We start from the raw sequence: 13,476 nt of genomic DNA on the forward strand, positions 1-13,476 counted from the left end.
CTCTCCCTTCTTTTGGTTCATTTTGTATCTTTTCATTTTTGTGGTTTACATTAAAACACATTTAACTCCATTAACTAACTTAAAACATTTAACTCCATTTGTTCTACTTCTTCCCAGTTCCTTACTGAACCATGAATTTAAATTTGCAAAGCAATTGTTAACAATGAAACATGGAGATGTTTAAAATTCACATACATGGGGACAGGAGGCAGTTGAAAGGGGGAATAAAGAAGACTAATACAGAGCTTTATAATTATTGAGTGCTGATACACTCAAGCATCCCTGTGGGGGAGGAAAAAAAGCAACCCAACCTTGAGGTAATTACCTTGCACAGCCTCTCAAGCATCAAGTAGGTGATAAGGGAACATTGAAGGGTTTTTATTGCTCAATTTTTTTTCATAGAATGAAACTGCCAACTCTTGGTACTCACCTCACCTTTTTATCAGGAGTCTCATCTCCCGTATGGGCAAGCTCTCTGAGCCCCCCCATTGCAAAGAAGACAAGTTGATGTTCAGTGAATTGCCCAAAAGCATAGGAGTTGAGAATTCCCTTGGATTAGAATCCTAATTTCCTGGAAACTAGTCCTGGTGGCTCTGTATGAAAGTCACATTGCCGCAGTTCCTTCAATTTAGAGCTCTTCCCTCCACCCTGTTCTGAAAGAACTTATGGACGTGGCAATATCTGTTGCCAATTAATTGGTAACTTACATGAGCATATTTAAAAAAGTAACGTGAGTTCTCCCTGAAAGCCATCACTTTTGACTTTTTTAGCTATTTCACCAGGTACTTGCCTCCATATTTCAAAATAGGATTGTATACCTTTTTCTTGGATTTCTGAAGTTGAGCTGCCAGACTTTCCATTGAGAATCATATCACACTGACTTCCCTCTCCTCACCTCAAATCATGTTGAGGGTTTTTCTTATGACGGTATACTACTATTGCATTCCTAAACAACATTCCTGGGGGATGATACTGCTTTTTTAAATTTTTGAGACTGTCTCGCTCTGTCGCCTAGGCTAGAGTGAGGTGTGAGGTGGCACAAATCAGTTCACTGTAGCCTTGAGCTCCTGGGCTCAAATGATCCTCCCAGCGCAGTCATTGCAGTAGGTGGGGATACAGATGTCAGCTACCATGCCCAGCTAATTCTATTTTTTTGTGGAGACAGATCTCACTACATTGCCCAGGCTGGTTTTGAACTTGTGCTCATGCAGTCCTTCCAACCTGGCCTCACAAAGTGTTGGGTAATCCCAACACTTGTAATCAAATGAGCCACGGCAGCACCCAGCCCACTTTTTTGGTTACTTTGTTTTCAGAGAAAACACCCTCTGCCTACTGTTTATCTCATAAATAAGGTATTGGGCAGTCTGTAACAGTTCTCTCCCCCACACCTCAGAGAAGTTTCTCTTAGAACCCTCTGACTTCCTGTTCCAGTCCAGGCTAGGTGCTTGTTTGAAACTATCTTTATTCTCCTTGCTTTCTCTCTGAATTGGCTGGGTTAAAAATTCTAGGTTAGAAATAAATTTATCTCCACGTTTTGAAAGCATTACTCCCTTCTAAATTCCAGTGTTGCTGATGGGAAGCCTAATACTATTGTGTACGTGATGCCAAATCCTTTGTAAGCTTTCCCCTCTGCAGCTCTTAGTTTTTCTCTTATCTGCTGTGTTTGGAAACTTTACAACCATGTTCCTTTGTGTGAGTTTCTTAATAGTCATTGTGGTGAGCACTCAGTAGGCCCTTGCACTGTGAAAAACAACCTTCCTGTTTGGTAAATTTTCTAGTATTAAGTTTTTGAAAATTTTTCTCCTCATTTTCTTTGTTTCTAAACTCCTGTTAATTGGATATTGAATCCTTTCGTTTTTGCTCATTTTTCATCTATTTCTACTTTCTAAATTTTTCCAACTCTTACATTGATGTTTTAAAATTTGGGATATAATTTTTACTATAGAATAACCATTTCCTGTGCTCTGCTGTCTCCCCTTAAAAAAAGAAATCCTCGTTTCGTAGCCGAAATAGCTTTTATTAGAAGTTGTTAGTTATAGAATACTTTTTGAGACCATTTTGTTCCGTTTTCCATTTCCTTCAAATTCCAAACAAAAATGTTGGAAAATGCTGTTTGTGAGGCTCACAGCAGCGGGATGCAGAATGTTGGTATCTCCAAGACATTTCTCTAGGGTCTCTCATCTACTCATTTCTTCAGAGAAAAATAGGGTTTGGGGGAGAGAGTGATAGGGAGTGGTAGAGGAGTGCTTTCATTATGGGAGAGGCAGAGAAGTGGATACTGGCATTGCACTATTCAGTAGGAAAACTTCATGATGGCACCTCTCATACTTTGTTAGGCTTTGTGTCTGGAATCCCTCTGATGCCCTATCTTCAGCTTCTTAAACTAGTCTTCTGCCTGAACAATTTACATTTTCAATCCTGCCTCCCCTTCTTTCTACCTCCAAGGCACCTGAAGCCTCCTGGGGTCCTGCTTTGTGAATCACTGACTAAATAGCCCCTTCTACAGGCAGTTTGCTCAGCTCTCCTGACACCTCCATCTGCAGAGAAGGTGTCGGGAGGTAACCTCTCTATGGCTCACTTATCCGTAAAATATTAATATCCACCTTTTAGGTTGTTTAGAGGATTGAAAAATGTGTAAAACACTTAGAACAATATCTGCCACGTTGTAAGGACTGAATAAGCTATTGCTCTTGTCCTCCAAAAATGTTGGTAGAACGTGTTGCAGTCATCTCTTGTTCTTTCTGTCTTTGTGGGTTTATTTCCTTTGTCATTGCTTTACTGTTATTTAAGATTTGGAGAAGGAGCAGGATACACAGGATTAATTACAACTGGAAGTCGTCTTTAATATTTTAAATTAGCTTTACTTTATTATAGCCCTAATCTTTCTGGGTGACTTTGGACACTCTACTAGGCTAACATGAATATCCCAGCTCCTAGGAAGCTATGCAATCATTTCTCCTCTTCAGAAAAACAGCACACGTTGTGTGGAGGGCCCAGGACAATGCAGTGGAAGTGCTTTGGTTCGGAGGCAGAAGTCCCAGCGGCAGTACTTCTCAGCTGTCAACAATGACAAGCTTCTCCAGCGTGTTTCTTCTGCTAAAATGAGCCCCCAAAATGCCTAGGACCCGGTTGCGATCCAGTGGCCGACGCCCCCAGTGGAAGTGAGAACCCAGCCTGCGAGCTAGGTCCCTGCTTCTTCCTGGAGCCAGGTGGGTGCGCACTTCCAGGTTCACCCGACGGCGCCCGCGGGAAAAGCCAGGTGCCCTCAACAAACATGGACGTCGCGCCAGCGTCAACCCCGCTCTGGAGGCCGCGCTGCCGCTTGGGAATCTCAGGTTTGGCGTCACTCGGCCCGGAACCACGTGACGCAAGAGGCGCCCGAGGCGGCTGGGCTCGCGCGGGTGGAGCCGCCTCGGCGTTCGAGCGGGGTGGGGGCTGCCCGGTTGAGGTTTCCCGGCGGGTCCTGGCCTTTGCGTGCACGCGCTTGCGTGCTCGCTCTCGCGGTTCTGGGCGCTGCGGGTGAGGAGCCGGGGAGCGAGGCGGGGAGGCTGGGAGCGGGGCGCCCCTTGTGAGACTAGAGGGGGTTGGGCCGGGCTGGGCGGGTGGGAAGGGGGTCGGCCGCGCACTCTCCGCGCCTCGCCCCTGAGTCGCGGCGCTAGCCGTGGGGGCTTTTCGCCCGGCCCCTCTAGTCAGGGCCCGGCTGTGCAGATAGCCTGGCAGGGCCTAGGGCCCGCAGCCCACCGGGAAGGCCCCGCTGGCCTCTGGCCCGCCCACCCGGCAGCCTGCTCTGTGGGCGCCTGCACGGCCGCCGCGAGGTACAGCTTGGAGTTTAGTTTCATCTTCGGGCTTTTCCTTCAGAGTCGGAGTGGTGGTGGGATGCAAGTTGGTGGTCGTCTTCGGTCTTTTTAAACAGTCTGGGTTGACGTCAAATGCAGAAGTGAGGCAGTATTTTTTTTTCTTTTTTTTTTTTGCCGTGAGTACCCCAAGCCTGGAGGAAAATTATGAGGCAACCGGTTAAAGGAGACCAACTCCGGAAGGAGTAAAAGGTTAGGGAGGCTGAAGTGCTCAGTTTAGGACAGACAGTTGGTTTGGACAGTTTGTGTGTATTTTTGTTTTCAGCATTTTTACCTTGACTTTCCAAGCCTTCTATTAAAATTTCTCAGCAGTTAGACCGCTGATAGACATAAAGGAATTATTTATATAGCAGATTGCCCAAATCTTGCATTTTATCCTAACCTAGGACATGCCGTGTGCCCATGGCTTTCAAGCTGAAGAAATGAAGGTCTAAAGTGTCAGACATACCTGAAGAAGAGTTCAAAAGTATGGCCGCCATCCTTTCCTTAGCTATCAGAGGTGAGAGTCACACCAAAATGAGACATACGCAAGCCCAGGTTCTAGACTCAGCCTTCATAAGCTGTCTTGCTAGATTGAAGTTTTTAATCATCAGTGAAGAATTGTCATAATTTTAGGAGGCTACTCAAATTTGCCTTGTTTCTTTCCCTAGGAAAGGAATAATGCTGACAGCATGTCTGCACATTCCATGCTCTGTGAACGAATCACCATAGCCAAGGAACTGATCAAGAGAGCAGAATCACTTTCTAGATCAAGAAAAGGTGGCATAGAAGGTGGTGCAAAGCTGTGCAGCAAATTGAAGGCAGAATTAAAATTCTTACAGAAAGTAGAAGCTGGGAAAGTAGCTATTAAAGAATCTCATTTACAGAGCACTAACCTAACACACCTGAGAGCCATTGTGGAATCAGCAGAAAACCTGGAAGAAGTTGTTAGTGTTCTTCACGTCTTTGGTTACACGGATACCTTGGGAGAAAAGCAGACCCTTGTGGTAGATGTAGTTGCAAATGGTGGTCATACTTGGGTGAAAGCCATTGGCCGGAAGGCTGAAGCTCTTCATAACATCTGGCTGGGCAGGGGCCAGTATGGTGACAAAAGCATCATTGAGCAGGCTGAAGACTTCCTCCAGGCCAGTCACCAGCAGCCCGTGCAATATAGCAACCCTCACATCATCTTTGCATTTTACAACAGTGTCTCCAGTCCCATGGCAGAGAAGCTGAAAGAAATGGGCATATCTGTGAGAGGAGACATAGTAGCAGTCAACTCTCTGTTAGATCACCCTGAAGAGCTCCAGCCGAGTGAGAGTGAATCAGATGATGAGGGCCCTGAACTTTTGCAGGTGACCAGAGTAGATCGAGAAAATATACTAGCAAGTGTTGCATTTCCAACAGAAATTAAGGTCGATGTGTGCAGAAGAGTAAATCTGGACATTACTACTTTAATCACATATGTATCTGCCCTCAGCTATGGAGGCTGCCACTTTATTTTCAAAGAAAAAGTGCTCACAGAACAAGCAGAGCAAGAGAGGAAAGAGCAGGTTCTACCTCAGCTGGAGGCCTTTATGAAGGACAAGGAGTTGTTTGCTTGTGAATCTGCTGTCAAGGACTTTCAGTCTATTTTAGATACCTTAGGAGGACCTGGGGAGAGAGAGAGGGCCACTATGTTAATTAAGCGAATTAATGTAGTACCAGACCAGCCTTCTGAGCGTGCCTTGAGACTAGTGGCCAGTTCAAAAATTAATAGCCGCTCATTAACAATTTTTGGGACAGGAGACACCCTAAAAGCCATCACAATGACTGCTAATAGTGGTTTTGTCAGAGCTGCAAACAACCAGGGTGTTAAATTTAGTGTGTTTATCCATCAGCCCAGGGCACTTACTGAGAGTAAAGAGGCTCTAGCCACCCCCTTACTAAAAGGCTACACAACTGACAGTGAACACTAAAGATGCCCTTTAAATGTTGTGGTAGTAAGTTATTTATACCAAAGGCTGGCTCTTCCCATCTAAACTGAGGGAAAAAAGGTCTATAGTAAAAGTAAAACATAGAACTCTTAAACCAGTAGAGTTTCTTTGTGTCTCATCTAAAGTATGTAACTCCCCAAAGTAGAAAAAGCACAAGAGACAAGCTTATCTATCAAACTGTCTACATTAGTACAAGTAAGAACAGAAATACGTCTATATAAAGCTTTCAGCTGTATTGTAATACTTTGATTCGGTAGGGCTACAACTCCCCTACTGGTAACCACGTTTCATGGAATATGGCTACATTGCATCTTGCATTAAATATCTGGAGAAAACTAAAGTCTGCTTTTCATTGTATTGCTTTATATGGTTTAGGCTGGGAGGTAGTCGTTTATAGTTAATTTTAGATTCTAAAGTTAATAACCACTAATGAAAAACTTAATTGATTGCTATATATCAGGTGCAGTCTGATAGGTGTATTTACAAAAAGTGAATTATGGTTATCTGAGTGCCATGAACCCATTGGTATACTTTTGTGAAAAGAAAGCCAACAATCTTACTACTATAATATAGAACACTTAAGGTAAAATACTAATTTGAATGAATTGAAAAAGGACTATGTAAAAGAGTTTAAAAATTCAAATTTTATTTTTAAATACAAAGAGCCCCCATACTGCAAGTACTTGAACAATGAACACTGTCTTTCGTGTTTCATTTGCAAGTGGCAAGTGACAAATGCATTACCTCACTTTGATGAGATAGTGACAGGATATTCCATGCCAATTGCGTGACACAAGTTGTGGTTAAAAATACACTTTAATGGCTACATTGCACTAGATACTTTATCAGTTTTCAGTAAAGCAAAACTAATTAGCAAAGTTGATAGGTATTCACCACACTTAAAAATTTGGAATTTGAGTCTTGGAGCTTAAATATTATGCTTAGTGTAGGAGCTGGTTTTAATACTTGATGTTTGTAGCCACAGCCTGATCTTCTATCATGCCAAATGTCCTATTTGTGTGAAGAGAATCTCAATTTACAGCCACAGTGTTTGTTGAGGGGGTGGAATTTCGTTATTGGCATTCATGAACACCCTGAAATGAATGCAAAATTAAGTGTATGGGGGTGGTTCTCTGGGGAGAGATTGTTTTACTAAGTCAGAATACATTTCCTAGCAGAAAGGCTGTAATTTGCTTACAATTTAGTGTAGAGTGGTATATTGTCTAGTGTTAGAAATTGAATTTAAGCTTTTTGAACACCTATTAAGGTCATGTGCTTCATACTACTATTAAGTACCAAGCATTATAATAGTTTGGTATGAAAAGATGAATATTTGCTCTAAGGAATTCTTAAGTCTAACATGGAAGTAAACAACTGAAGTGCAATTAAATTTACCAAATTCTCTAGGTTATGTTGAAAATACCATGGGGACAGAGTAAAGGAATACTTACTATGGGGTCAGGAAGTCAGAGAGGAAGTGACATTTTGAGGGCTTGGGGTGTGAAATTTCACAAGTTGTGTGAGAAAGGGTACCCAAAAGTACACGGGGGAGTGGGATTGGAAAAGAACACAGCTGTGAATATGAGGACCTGTTCAGGGACCAGGCTCAAGTGGACAGTTTATAAAACGAGGTGGAGCTAGAAAAATAGTTGCTCTTCAAAGAGTTTGGCATTAGAGAGCAATTGGTAATTTTTAAGAAAGAGTGGCTTATGATCAGATCTCTTAAGGAAAACCCAAAAATCTGTAGTGTGGAGAAAGAAGGAAGAAACGGTTGGACTATAATGACCTTAGCTAGAGCAGGAATGATGGACTGTAGAGTCATAGATACATGTTGGATTTGTTTGAGGCAGAATTGACATTAATGTACTCATTCATTAATAAGCATTGAGTGACAGCCATGTGCCAAACACAGTACAAAAGGAAGGACATATAAAAGACTTGTTTTCAAGGAGTAGCAGGAAGAAGTTGGATTTCTATCCCTGCTCTCTATGAATCAATCAGTACTAAGAACTTGGGATCTTTGCCAACTAGAAAGTGGACAGGTCACATCACTCTTTGAGGAAACTGCTATGCGAAGTGGCCACAGATGTGGCCCTGCCGAAGACTATGATGTTCTTCCTAGCATTCTAGTCATTACAATTCCTAACAATATAATAAATAATGCAAGCAATAGATATGCGCAAATAGGAGGGCACTGGATCCTGGAATGTAAGAAATGGCATCTTCCCTAGAAACCACACACATGACCTACACCCGAGGTCTATTCCTACTGGCCAGAACATTCCTTTCATGAAGGTAAAAAAATGAAACAAAGGCTGGACGTGGTGGCTCATGCCTGTAATCCCAGCACTTTGGGAGGCCGAGGCGGGCAGATCACCTGAGGTCAGGAATTCGATACCAGCCTGGCCAATGTGGTGAAACCCCGTCTCTACTAAAATTACAAAAATTAGTCAGGCATGGTGGTGGGTGCCTGTAATCCTAGCTACTCAGGAGGCTGAGGCAGGAGAAAGAATTGCTTGAACCTAGGAAGTAGAGGCTGCAGTAAGCCGAGAGCAAGTGATCGTCTCAAAAAAAAAAAAAAAAAAGACAAAGCAATGAGGGAAGTTATAAAAGGAAGGTGCAATTAAATATCAGTTAACTGGCAAGTCAAAGGAATCACAGCTCTAAAGCAGACAAATGTCCAAATAGTTCTGAAGAGTATAGATATGTAATAAACTATCATTATGCCTGGGAATTGGAAGTGGTCGAGGAAAGTAAAAGCAAGCTAAAAATCTTCATCTTACTTACAGTCAACAGACACTTTGAAATTTTGCTATTGAAAAATAGAGCTATTTAGTTTTGAGTATCAAACAGGGAACATAAGTGATAGTATTAATTAAACCAATCGGAATAGCTGAATAAATTCCAAATGAAGGGTGAGGATGGAGAATAAATGTAGTCCATGTAGAAAAAGACAAGTCAGGCTGGGCACTGTGGCTCACAGCTGTAATCTCAGCATTTTGGGAGCCTGAGACAGAGTGGATCCCTTGAGCGCAGGACTTTGAGACCAGCCTGGGCAACATGACGAAACCCCAGTTCTACAAAAAATGCAAAAATTAGCCAGGCGTGGTGGTGTGCTCCGTTAGTTCCAGGTACCAGGGAGGCTGAGGTGGGAGGTTCACCTGAGCCCAGGAGGTTGAGGCTGCAGTGAACTGTGATTGTACCACTGCACTCCAGCCTGGGCAACAGAGACCCTGTCTCAAAAAAAAAAAAAAAAAAAAAGATAAGTCAAAAGAATTGTGAATGAGGCATAAAAACCAGACAGCATAAAATAAGAGTGCTAGCTGCAAGCCCAAGAACGATATAAAACAGCTTTAGAGGGAAATATATAGATAATTGTGATATACTGGGAAATCTCATTGGAACACATGACTGTCTTAGAAAATGTAAATTAGAATTGAAGAATAGAAAGCCTGAATAAGCAATAACCATTTAAAAAATTGTTAAAGTAGTTAAATAAGTTCTCCAAAATATGTGCAGGTCCAGTTGACTTTATTAGGCAAGTTTTTTCTTACTTTTAAATACCTAATAATCCTTGTCCTCTAAAAGGTAATATGGAACACAGCCCCATAAGTGGGGTTGAAATATGTAACGTGGTGAGATGCGGTGTTCCACTTACTCCCCATTCCTTGCTCCAGGAGGAGAACTTTGGCCTGCTCTCCTGTTTAAGAACAGGGCCTGGGTGCAGGACTGACACCCATGGGGTGTTTCTTGACTTATATAATAATAGGCTGACTGTCTTAGGTCATCACTGTATTGGAAATATTTTCAAACTCATTTTACAGAAGATGAGTATAACTCTGATACTAAAACCTGACAAGATTGCATAAAAAAAACTGGAGCAAAGTTTCAGTTTAAAAAGATACATAAACATCCCAGACAAAATGGCCTTGCAGATAAAATGGATTCAGGCAGAGAACACTTCACCCTTTGGGAATCTTGTTTTTTTGTTTTTTGAGATGGAGTTTCACTCTTGTTGCACAAGCTGGAGTGCAGTGGCGCAATCTTGGCTCACTGTAACCTCCACCTCACGGGTTCAAGCGATTCTCCTGCCTCAGTCTCCTGAGTAGCTGGGATTACAGTCATACACCACCATGGCCAGCTAATTTTGTATTTTTAGTAGAGACGGGACTTCGCCACATTGGCCAGGCCAGTCTTGAACTCCTGACTTCAGGTGATCTGCCTGCCTTGGTCTCCCAAAGTGCTGTGATTATAGGCATGAGCCATGAGCCACGGCACCCAGCCTGGGAATCTTGTTCCCAAGAGGAAAAAAGGCAAGGATGAGTTCCCAACTTTAATAGCAGGGATGTGGGGATTAACCTTTATGCTGGGATAGAATCAGAGGTATAAGGCCTGCTTGGGGTAAAGAGGTAACCCCAAAACCTCCCTTGCATGATTCAGAACCTTAAGGTTGTAGTGCCCATGAAAGAGGATCTTGTAAACATTGCCTAGGGGCACAGCAAGGATTTGACTCTATTGGTTCTCAGTGGGGGAGAGGGAAAAGTCTGAAAGAAATCAAAGCCCAGCTTGTGCCCCACAGAGTTCAAATCTTTTAATAGTATCACGGAGGAAATCTAGAGATGTGAACTTAGTATAAAAATTGGCCGCCAGCAAGTACTCTCCCTCAGACACCTGAGAGCAACATACGCAACCTCATTCTGGACTTAGGGATTTTTCAGTTTCCCAGCTACACAGATTTCTATAGAAAAACTGAGCTTTGATTGGATGCGCTTACAGTGAGAAATTGTCAAAACGTAGAAGGAAACCTTTCACCACCAGTGAATCAGCAACACGTAAAGAGGAGCATTAGTTCAAGAATTTAAGATTATAACAAAATACGTAAAATAGAATACATATTATAGAATATATAATATGTAAAATATGTAATAGCAAAATATAAAGTAAGTTTGGGGGTCTTCGAAGTGTTCCTTGTTTATCCTTTGTATAAAAAAAAAAAGAAGTAGAAATTAAAGTGGCAGAGGGAGGCTGAAAATACCACCTGCAACCAAACATTGCATACATGGCGGAGGTGGAGGATGTGGTCTGTATGCACAGCACGAATTCTTCCTAATAATGAAGCCCAGAATTAGGCAGGCATTAACTACCTGGTTGCAGATAGTTCTGGGGCATGTGGCAGGGAACGCTTGTCCCAAAAGGGCTGCAGAGAACACCTCACCCTGTGGCAAGCTTGTTCACAAGAGGAAAAAGCGCAGTGATAAGCCAAGCCAAGCCTCTGGTCATTCCTCTCAAACTTGCAATCAAATACATTTCTCTATATTCCCAGGAGAGAAGGGCTAGGAGTATACTAGGGGACAGAACCGCACTTCCCCACCATCATGCAAATCCAAAAGGGGAAAAAAAGGCATTTCCCTCTTCACCTCAATAGCAAACGATTAAAGGGGATAAAAGAAGGTATAGAAAGTGTAAGGGGCCGGGCATGGTGGCTCACACGTGTAATCTCAGCACTTTGGGAGGCCGAGGCAGGCAGATCACCTGAGGCCGGGAGTTTGAGACCAGCCTGGCCAACATGGTGAAACCCCATCTCTACTAAAACTACAAAAATTAGCTGGGCATGGTGGCGTGTGCCTGTAATCCCAGCTAGTAGGAAGGCTGAGGCAGGAGAATCGCTTGAACCCAGGGGTTGGAGGTTGTAGTGAACTGAGATTGTGTTACGGCACTCCAGCTTGGGTGACAGAGCAAAAAGAAAAAGAATAGAAAAAAACAAGAAAGTATAAAAAAAGAGTACAAGCAAATAAAACTTCAGGAAATAGAAAAACTCGCTAAAATTAAAAATCTCAGAAATAAACCTTAAAATAGTAGGTAGATAAGCTAAAAAAAAATTCTGAAATGAATAGATCTTAGTACATTTCCCAGGATTCAAAAAGAAATTAAACAATAAAAAAATGTAAACAAGATGCTGAAACATGGAGAAAAGATGAGTCCATTCCATCAAAGGTTCTGGCAGAGAACAGGAGCATAAAGCTGGGCTCCTGGTTCTCACTGCCTTTGCCTGCCTGTACCATACAGGCTGGAGACTAACACCCTTACATTCCCAATGTTGCATTTAGCTAGGGCGGCCAGATTCCTTGCCTCTGAGACAAAAGTGGAAGTGCAGTAATGCTGCCTTCTCCTTCCACCGCAGGGTTGGATGTGGTTGATGGCTGTGCTTGCCTCCATGTTATGGTAATGAGAGAAAGACCAAGTGTAATGTGTAGGCTTTGGGGCTGAGGTATGCTTCCCGCAGGAATTCTGCTATGTGAGAAGATCAATCCCAATTTATTTAAGCCACTGTAATTGGCTTTTCCATTATTTGTAGCTGAAAATATTTCTAACTGTTATTAAAGTTTATTTGTTCCAAAAAGACACAATAGACAGAATGCGGGAGATGGAACAAATTCATTTTTCAAACATACAGAAAAAAATTAGAATATAAACACCAGTGTACCATTCGCTAAGGTTTAAATAGAGTGTTTATTTTGCTGTATTTGCTTTATCTCGGTTTTTCTTTTGCTGAAATTATTTTAAAATAAATTACAGACATTATGATATTTAACCTGTATATCCCTCAGTACTTGGCTCTAAAAAGAACCTTTTTCTATACAACCATGATTCCATGAGTACATCTAACGAAATTAATAATTCTGAGCATCATCTAGTGCCCAATCTATATTCAGATGTCAGGGGAGTTGTCTGCCAGAATCCAGTGAAACACCAGTTACTGCATTTGGGTTTAATGTTTCTTAATTCAGTTGCAATCTATAGTACTACCCTACCCTTTTATGACTGAGTTTTCTTTTAAGACACCAGGACAGTTGTCTTACAGAATATCCTATATTCTTGATTTCTCTGGTTGTTTTCCAGTGGTCAGTTTTATTTCCTGTAAACTGAAAAGGAAATCTAATTCAATTCTGGTTAAACATTTTAGGCAAGAACACTTTGTAGTTGATACTGTGTTCCTCATTTTCGTTACACCTGGGGGCACATAATATCTGTTTTTTCCACCGTTAGTGATTTCAAGTATTGTCCCTTGAATAAGGTGGTAACAACCAGAACTCTCCATTGTGAAGTTACATTTTTGCCCTTGTGACAAGTAAACTGTGAAGTCATGCTTTGGCACCAGTGTGAATGTTCAGTTACCAATTGCCCTTTTGCCTAAGATTTTAGCATGTGTTGATGATTATTACCCTAATCAAATATTTCCATTTAAGTGACAAAATGGTGATTTCCCCAATTCTATCATTTCCTTTACACTTAGTTATCATTCTTTCATAAAGAAGCACTTTCCCTTAGGAACTGGGGTCATTTGGCTCCCCTTCTGGAATGACAGTATGTATCCTTGATTCTCTCTTTCCAGTTAATGGTTTCAGAGTGAGAGATTCCTGTTATGCTCACCTCCAGTAACATCATGTGAACCTTTTAGGAGGAAGATTCTATCTTGTGAGTACTATATTGGACTCATGAATTATTATATATTCAAATATGCCCAAATCAATTACCTTACTTTTTTAAATTAAACTTATTATTTTGAGATAATTATAGATTCATGTGAAGTTGTAAGAAATAATACAGAGAGAACCTATGTAACTTGGACCCAGTTTTCCCCATTGAGAACATCTTGAAAAACTATA

The 13,476-nt window shown here is 41.9% G+C and overlaps 1 protein-coding gene across 2 annotated transcripts; it reads left to right on the forward strand.

The window, feature by feature from the left end:
- Positions 1-3,268: 3,268 nt before the first annotated feature.
- On the forward strand, positions 3,269-6,149 carry CUNH7orf25 (chromosome unknown C7orf25 homolog). Of its 2 annotated transcripts, XM_032244428.1 has the most exons (3): positions 3,359-3,519; positions 4,241-4,353; positions 4,505-6,149. In XM_032244428.1, exon 3 carries the CDS (start codon positions 4,526-4,528, stop codon positions 5,789-5,791), a length of 1,266 nt encoding a protein of 421 aa, XP_032100319.1. In that variant the 5' UTR covers positions 3,359-3,519; positions 4,241-4,353; positions 4,505-4,525; the 3' UTR covers positions 5,792-6,149. The 2 variants fall into 2 exon arrangements, with proteins under 2 accessions (XP_032100318.1, XP_032100319.1); XM_032244427.1 differs by lacking the exon at positions 4,241-4,353 and having other exon boundaries at positions 3,269-3,519.
- The last annotated feature ends 7,327 nt before the right edge of the window (positions 6,150-13,476 follow it).

This window comes from Sapajus apella, unplaced genomic scaffold, assembly GCF_009761245.1.
Source record: "Sapajus apella isolate SASKATOON/1434 unplaced genomic scaffold, GSC_monkey_1.0 scaffold54, whole genome shotgun sequence".
NCBI lineage: Eukaryota > Metazoa > Chordata > Mammalia > Primates > Cebidae > Sapajus > Sapajus apella.

Excerpts from the sequence above, each read along its gene's own strand:
- CUNH7orf25 (XM_032244427.1), top strand. The coding sequence starts at position 4,526 with ATGTCTGCACATTCCATGCTCTGTGAACGAATCACCATAGCCAAGGAA.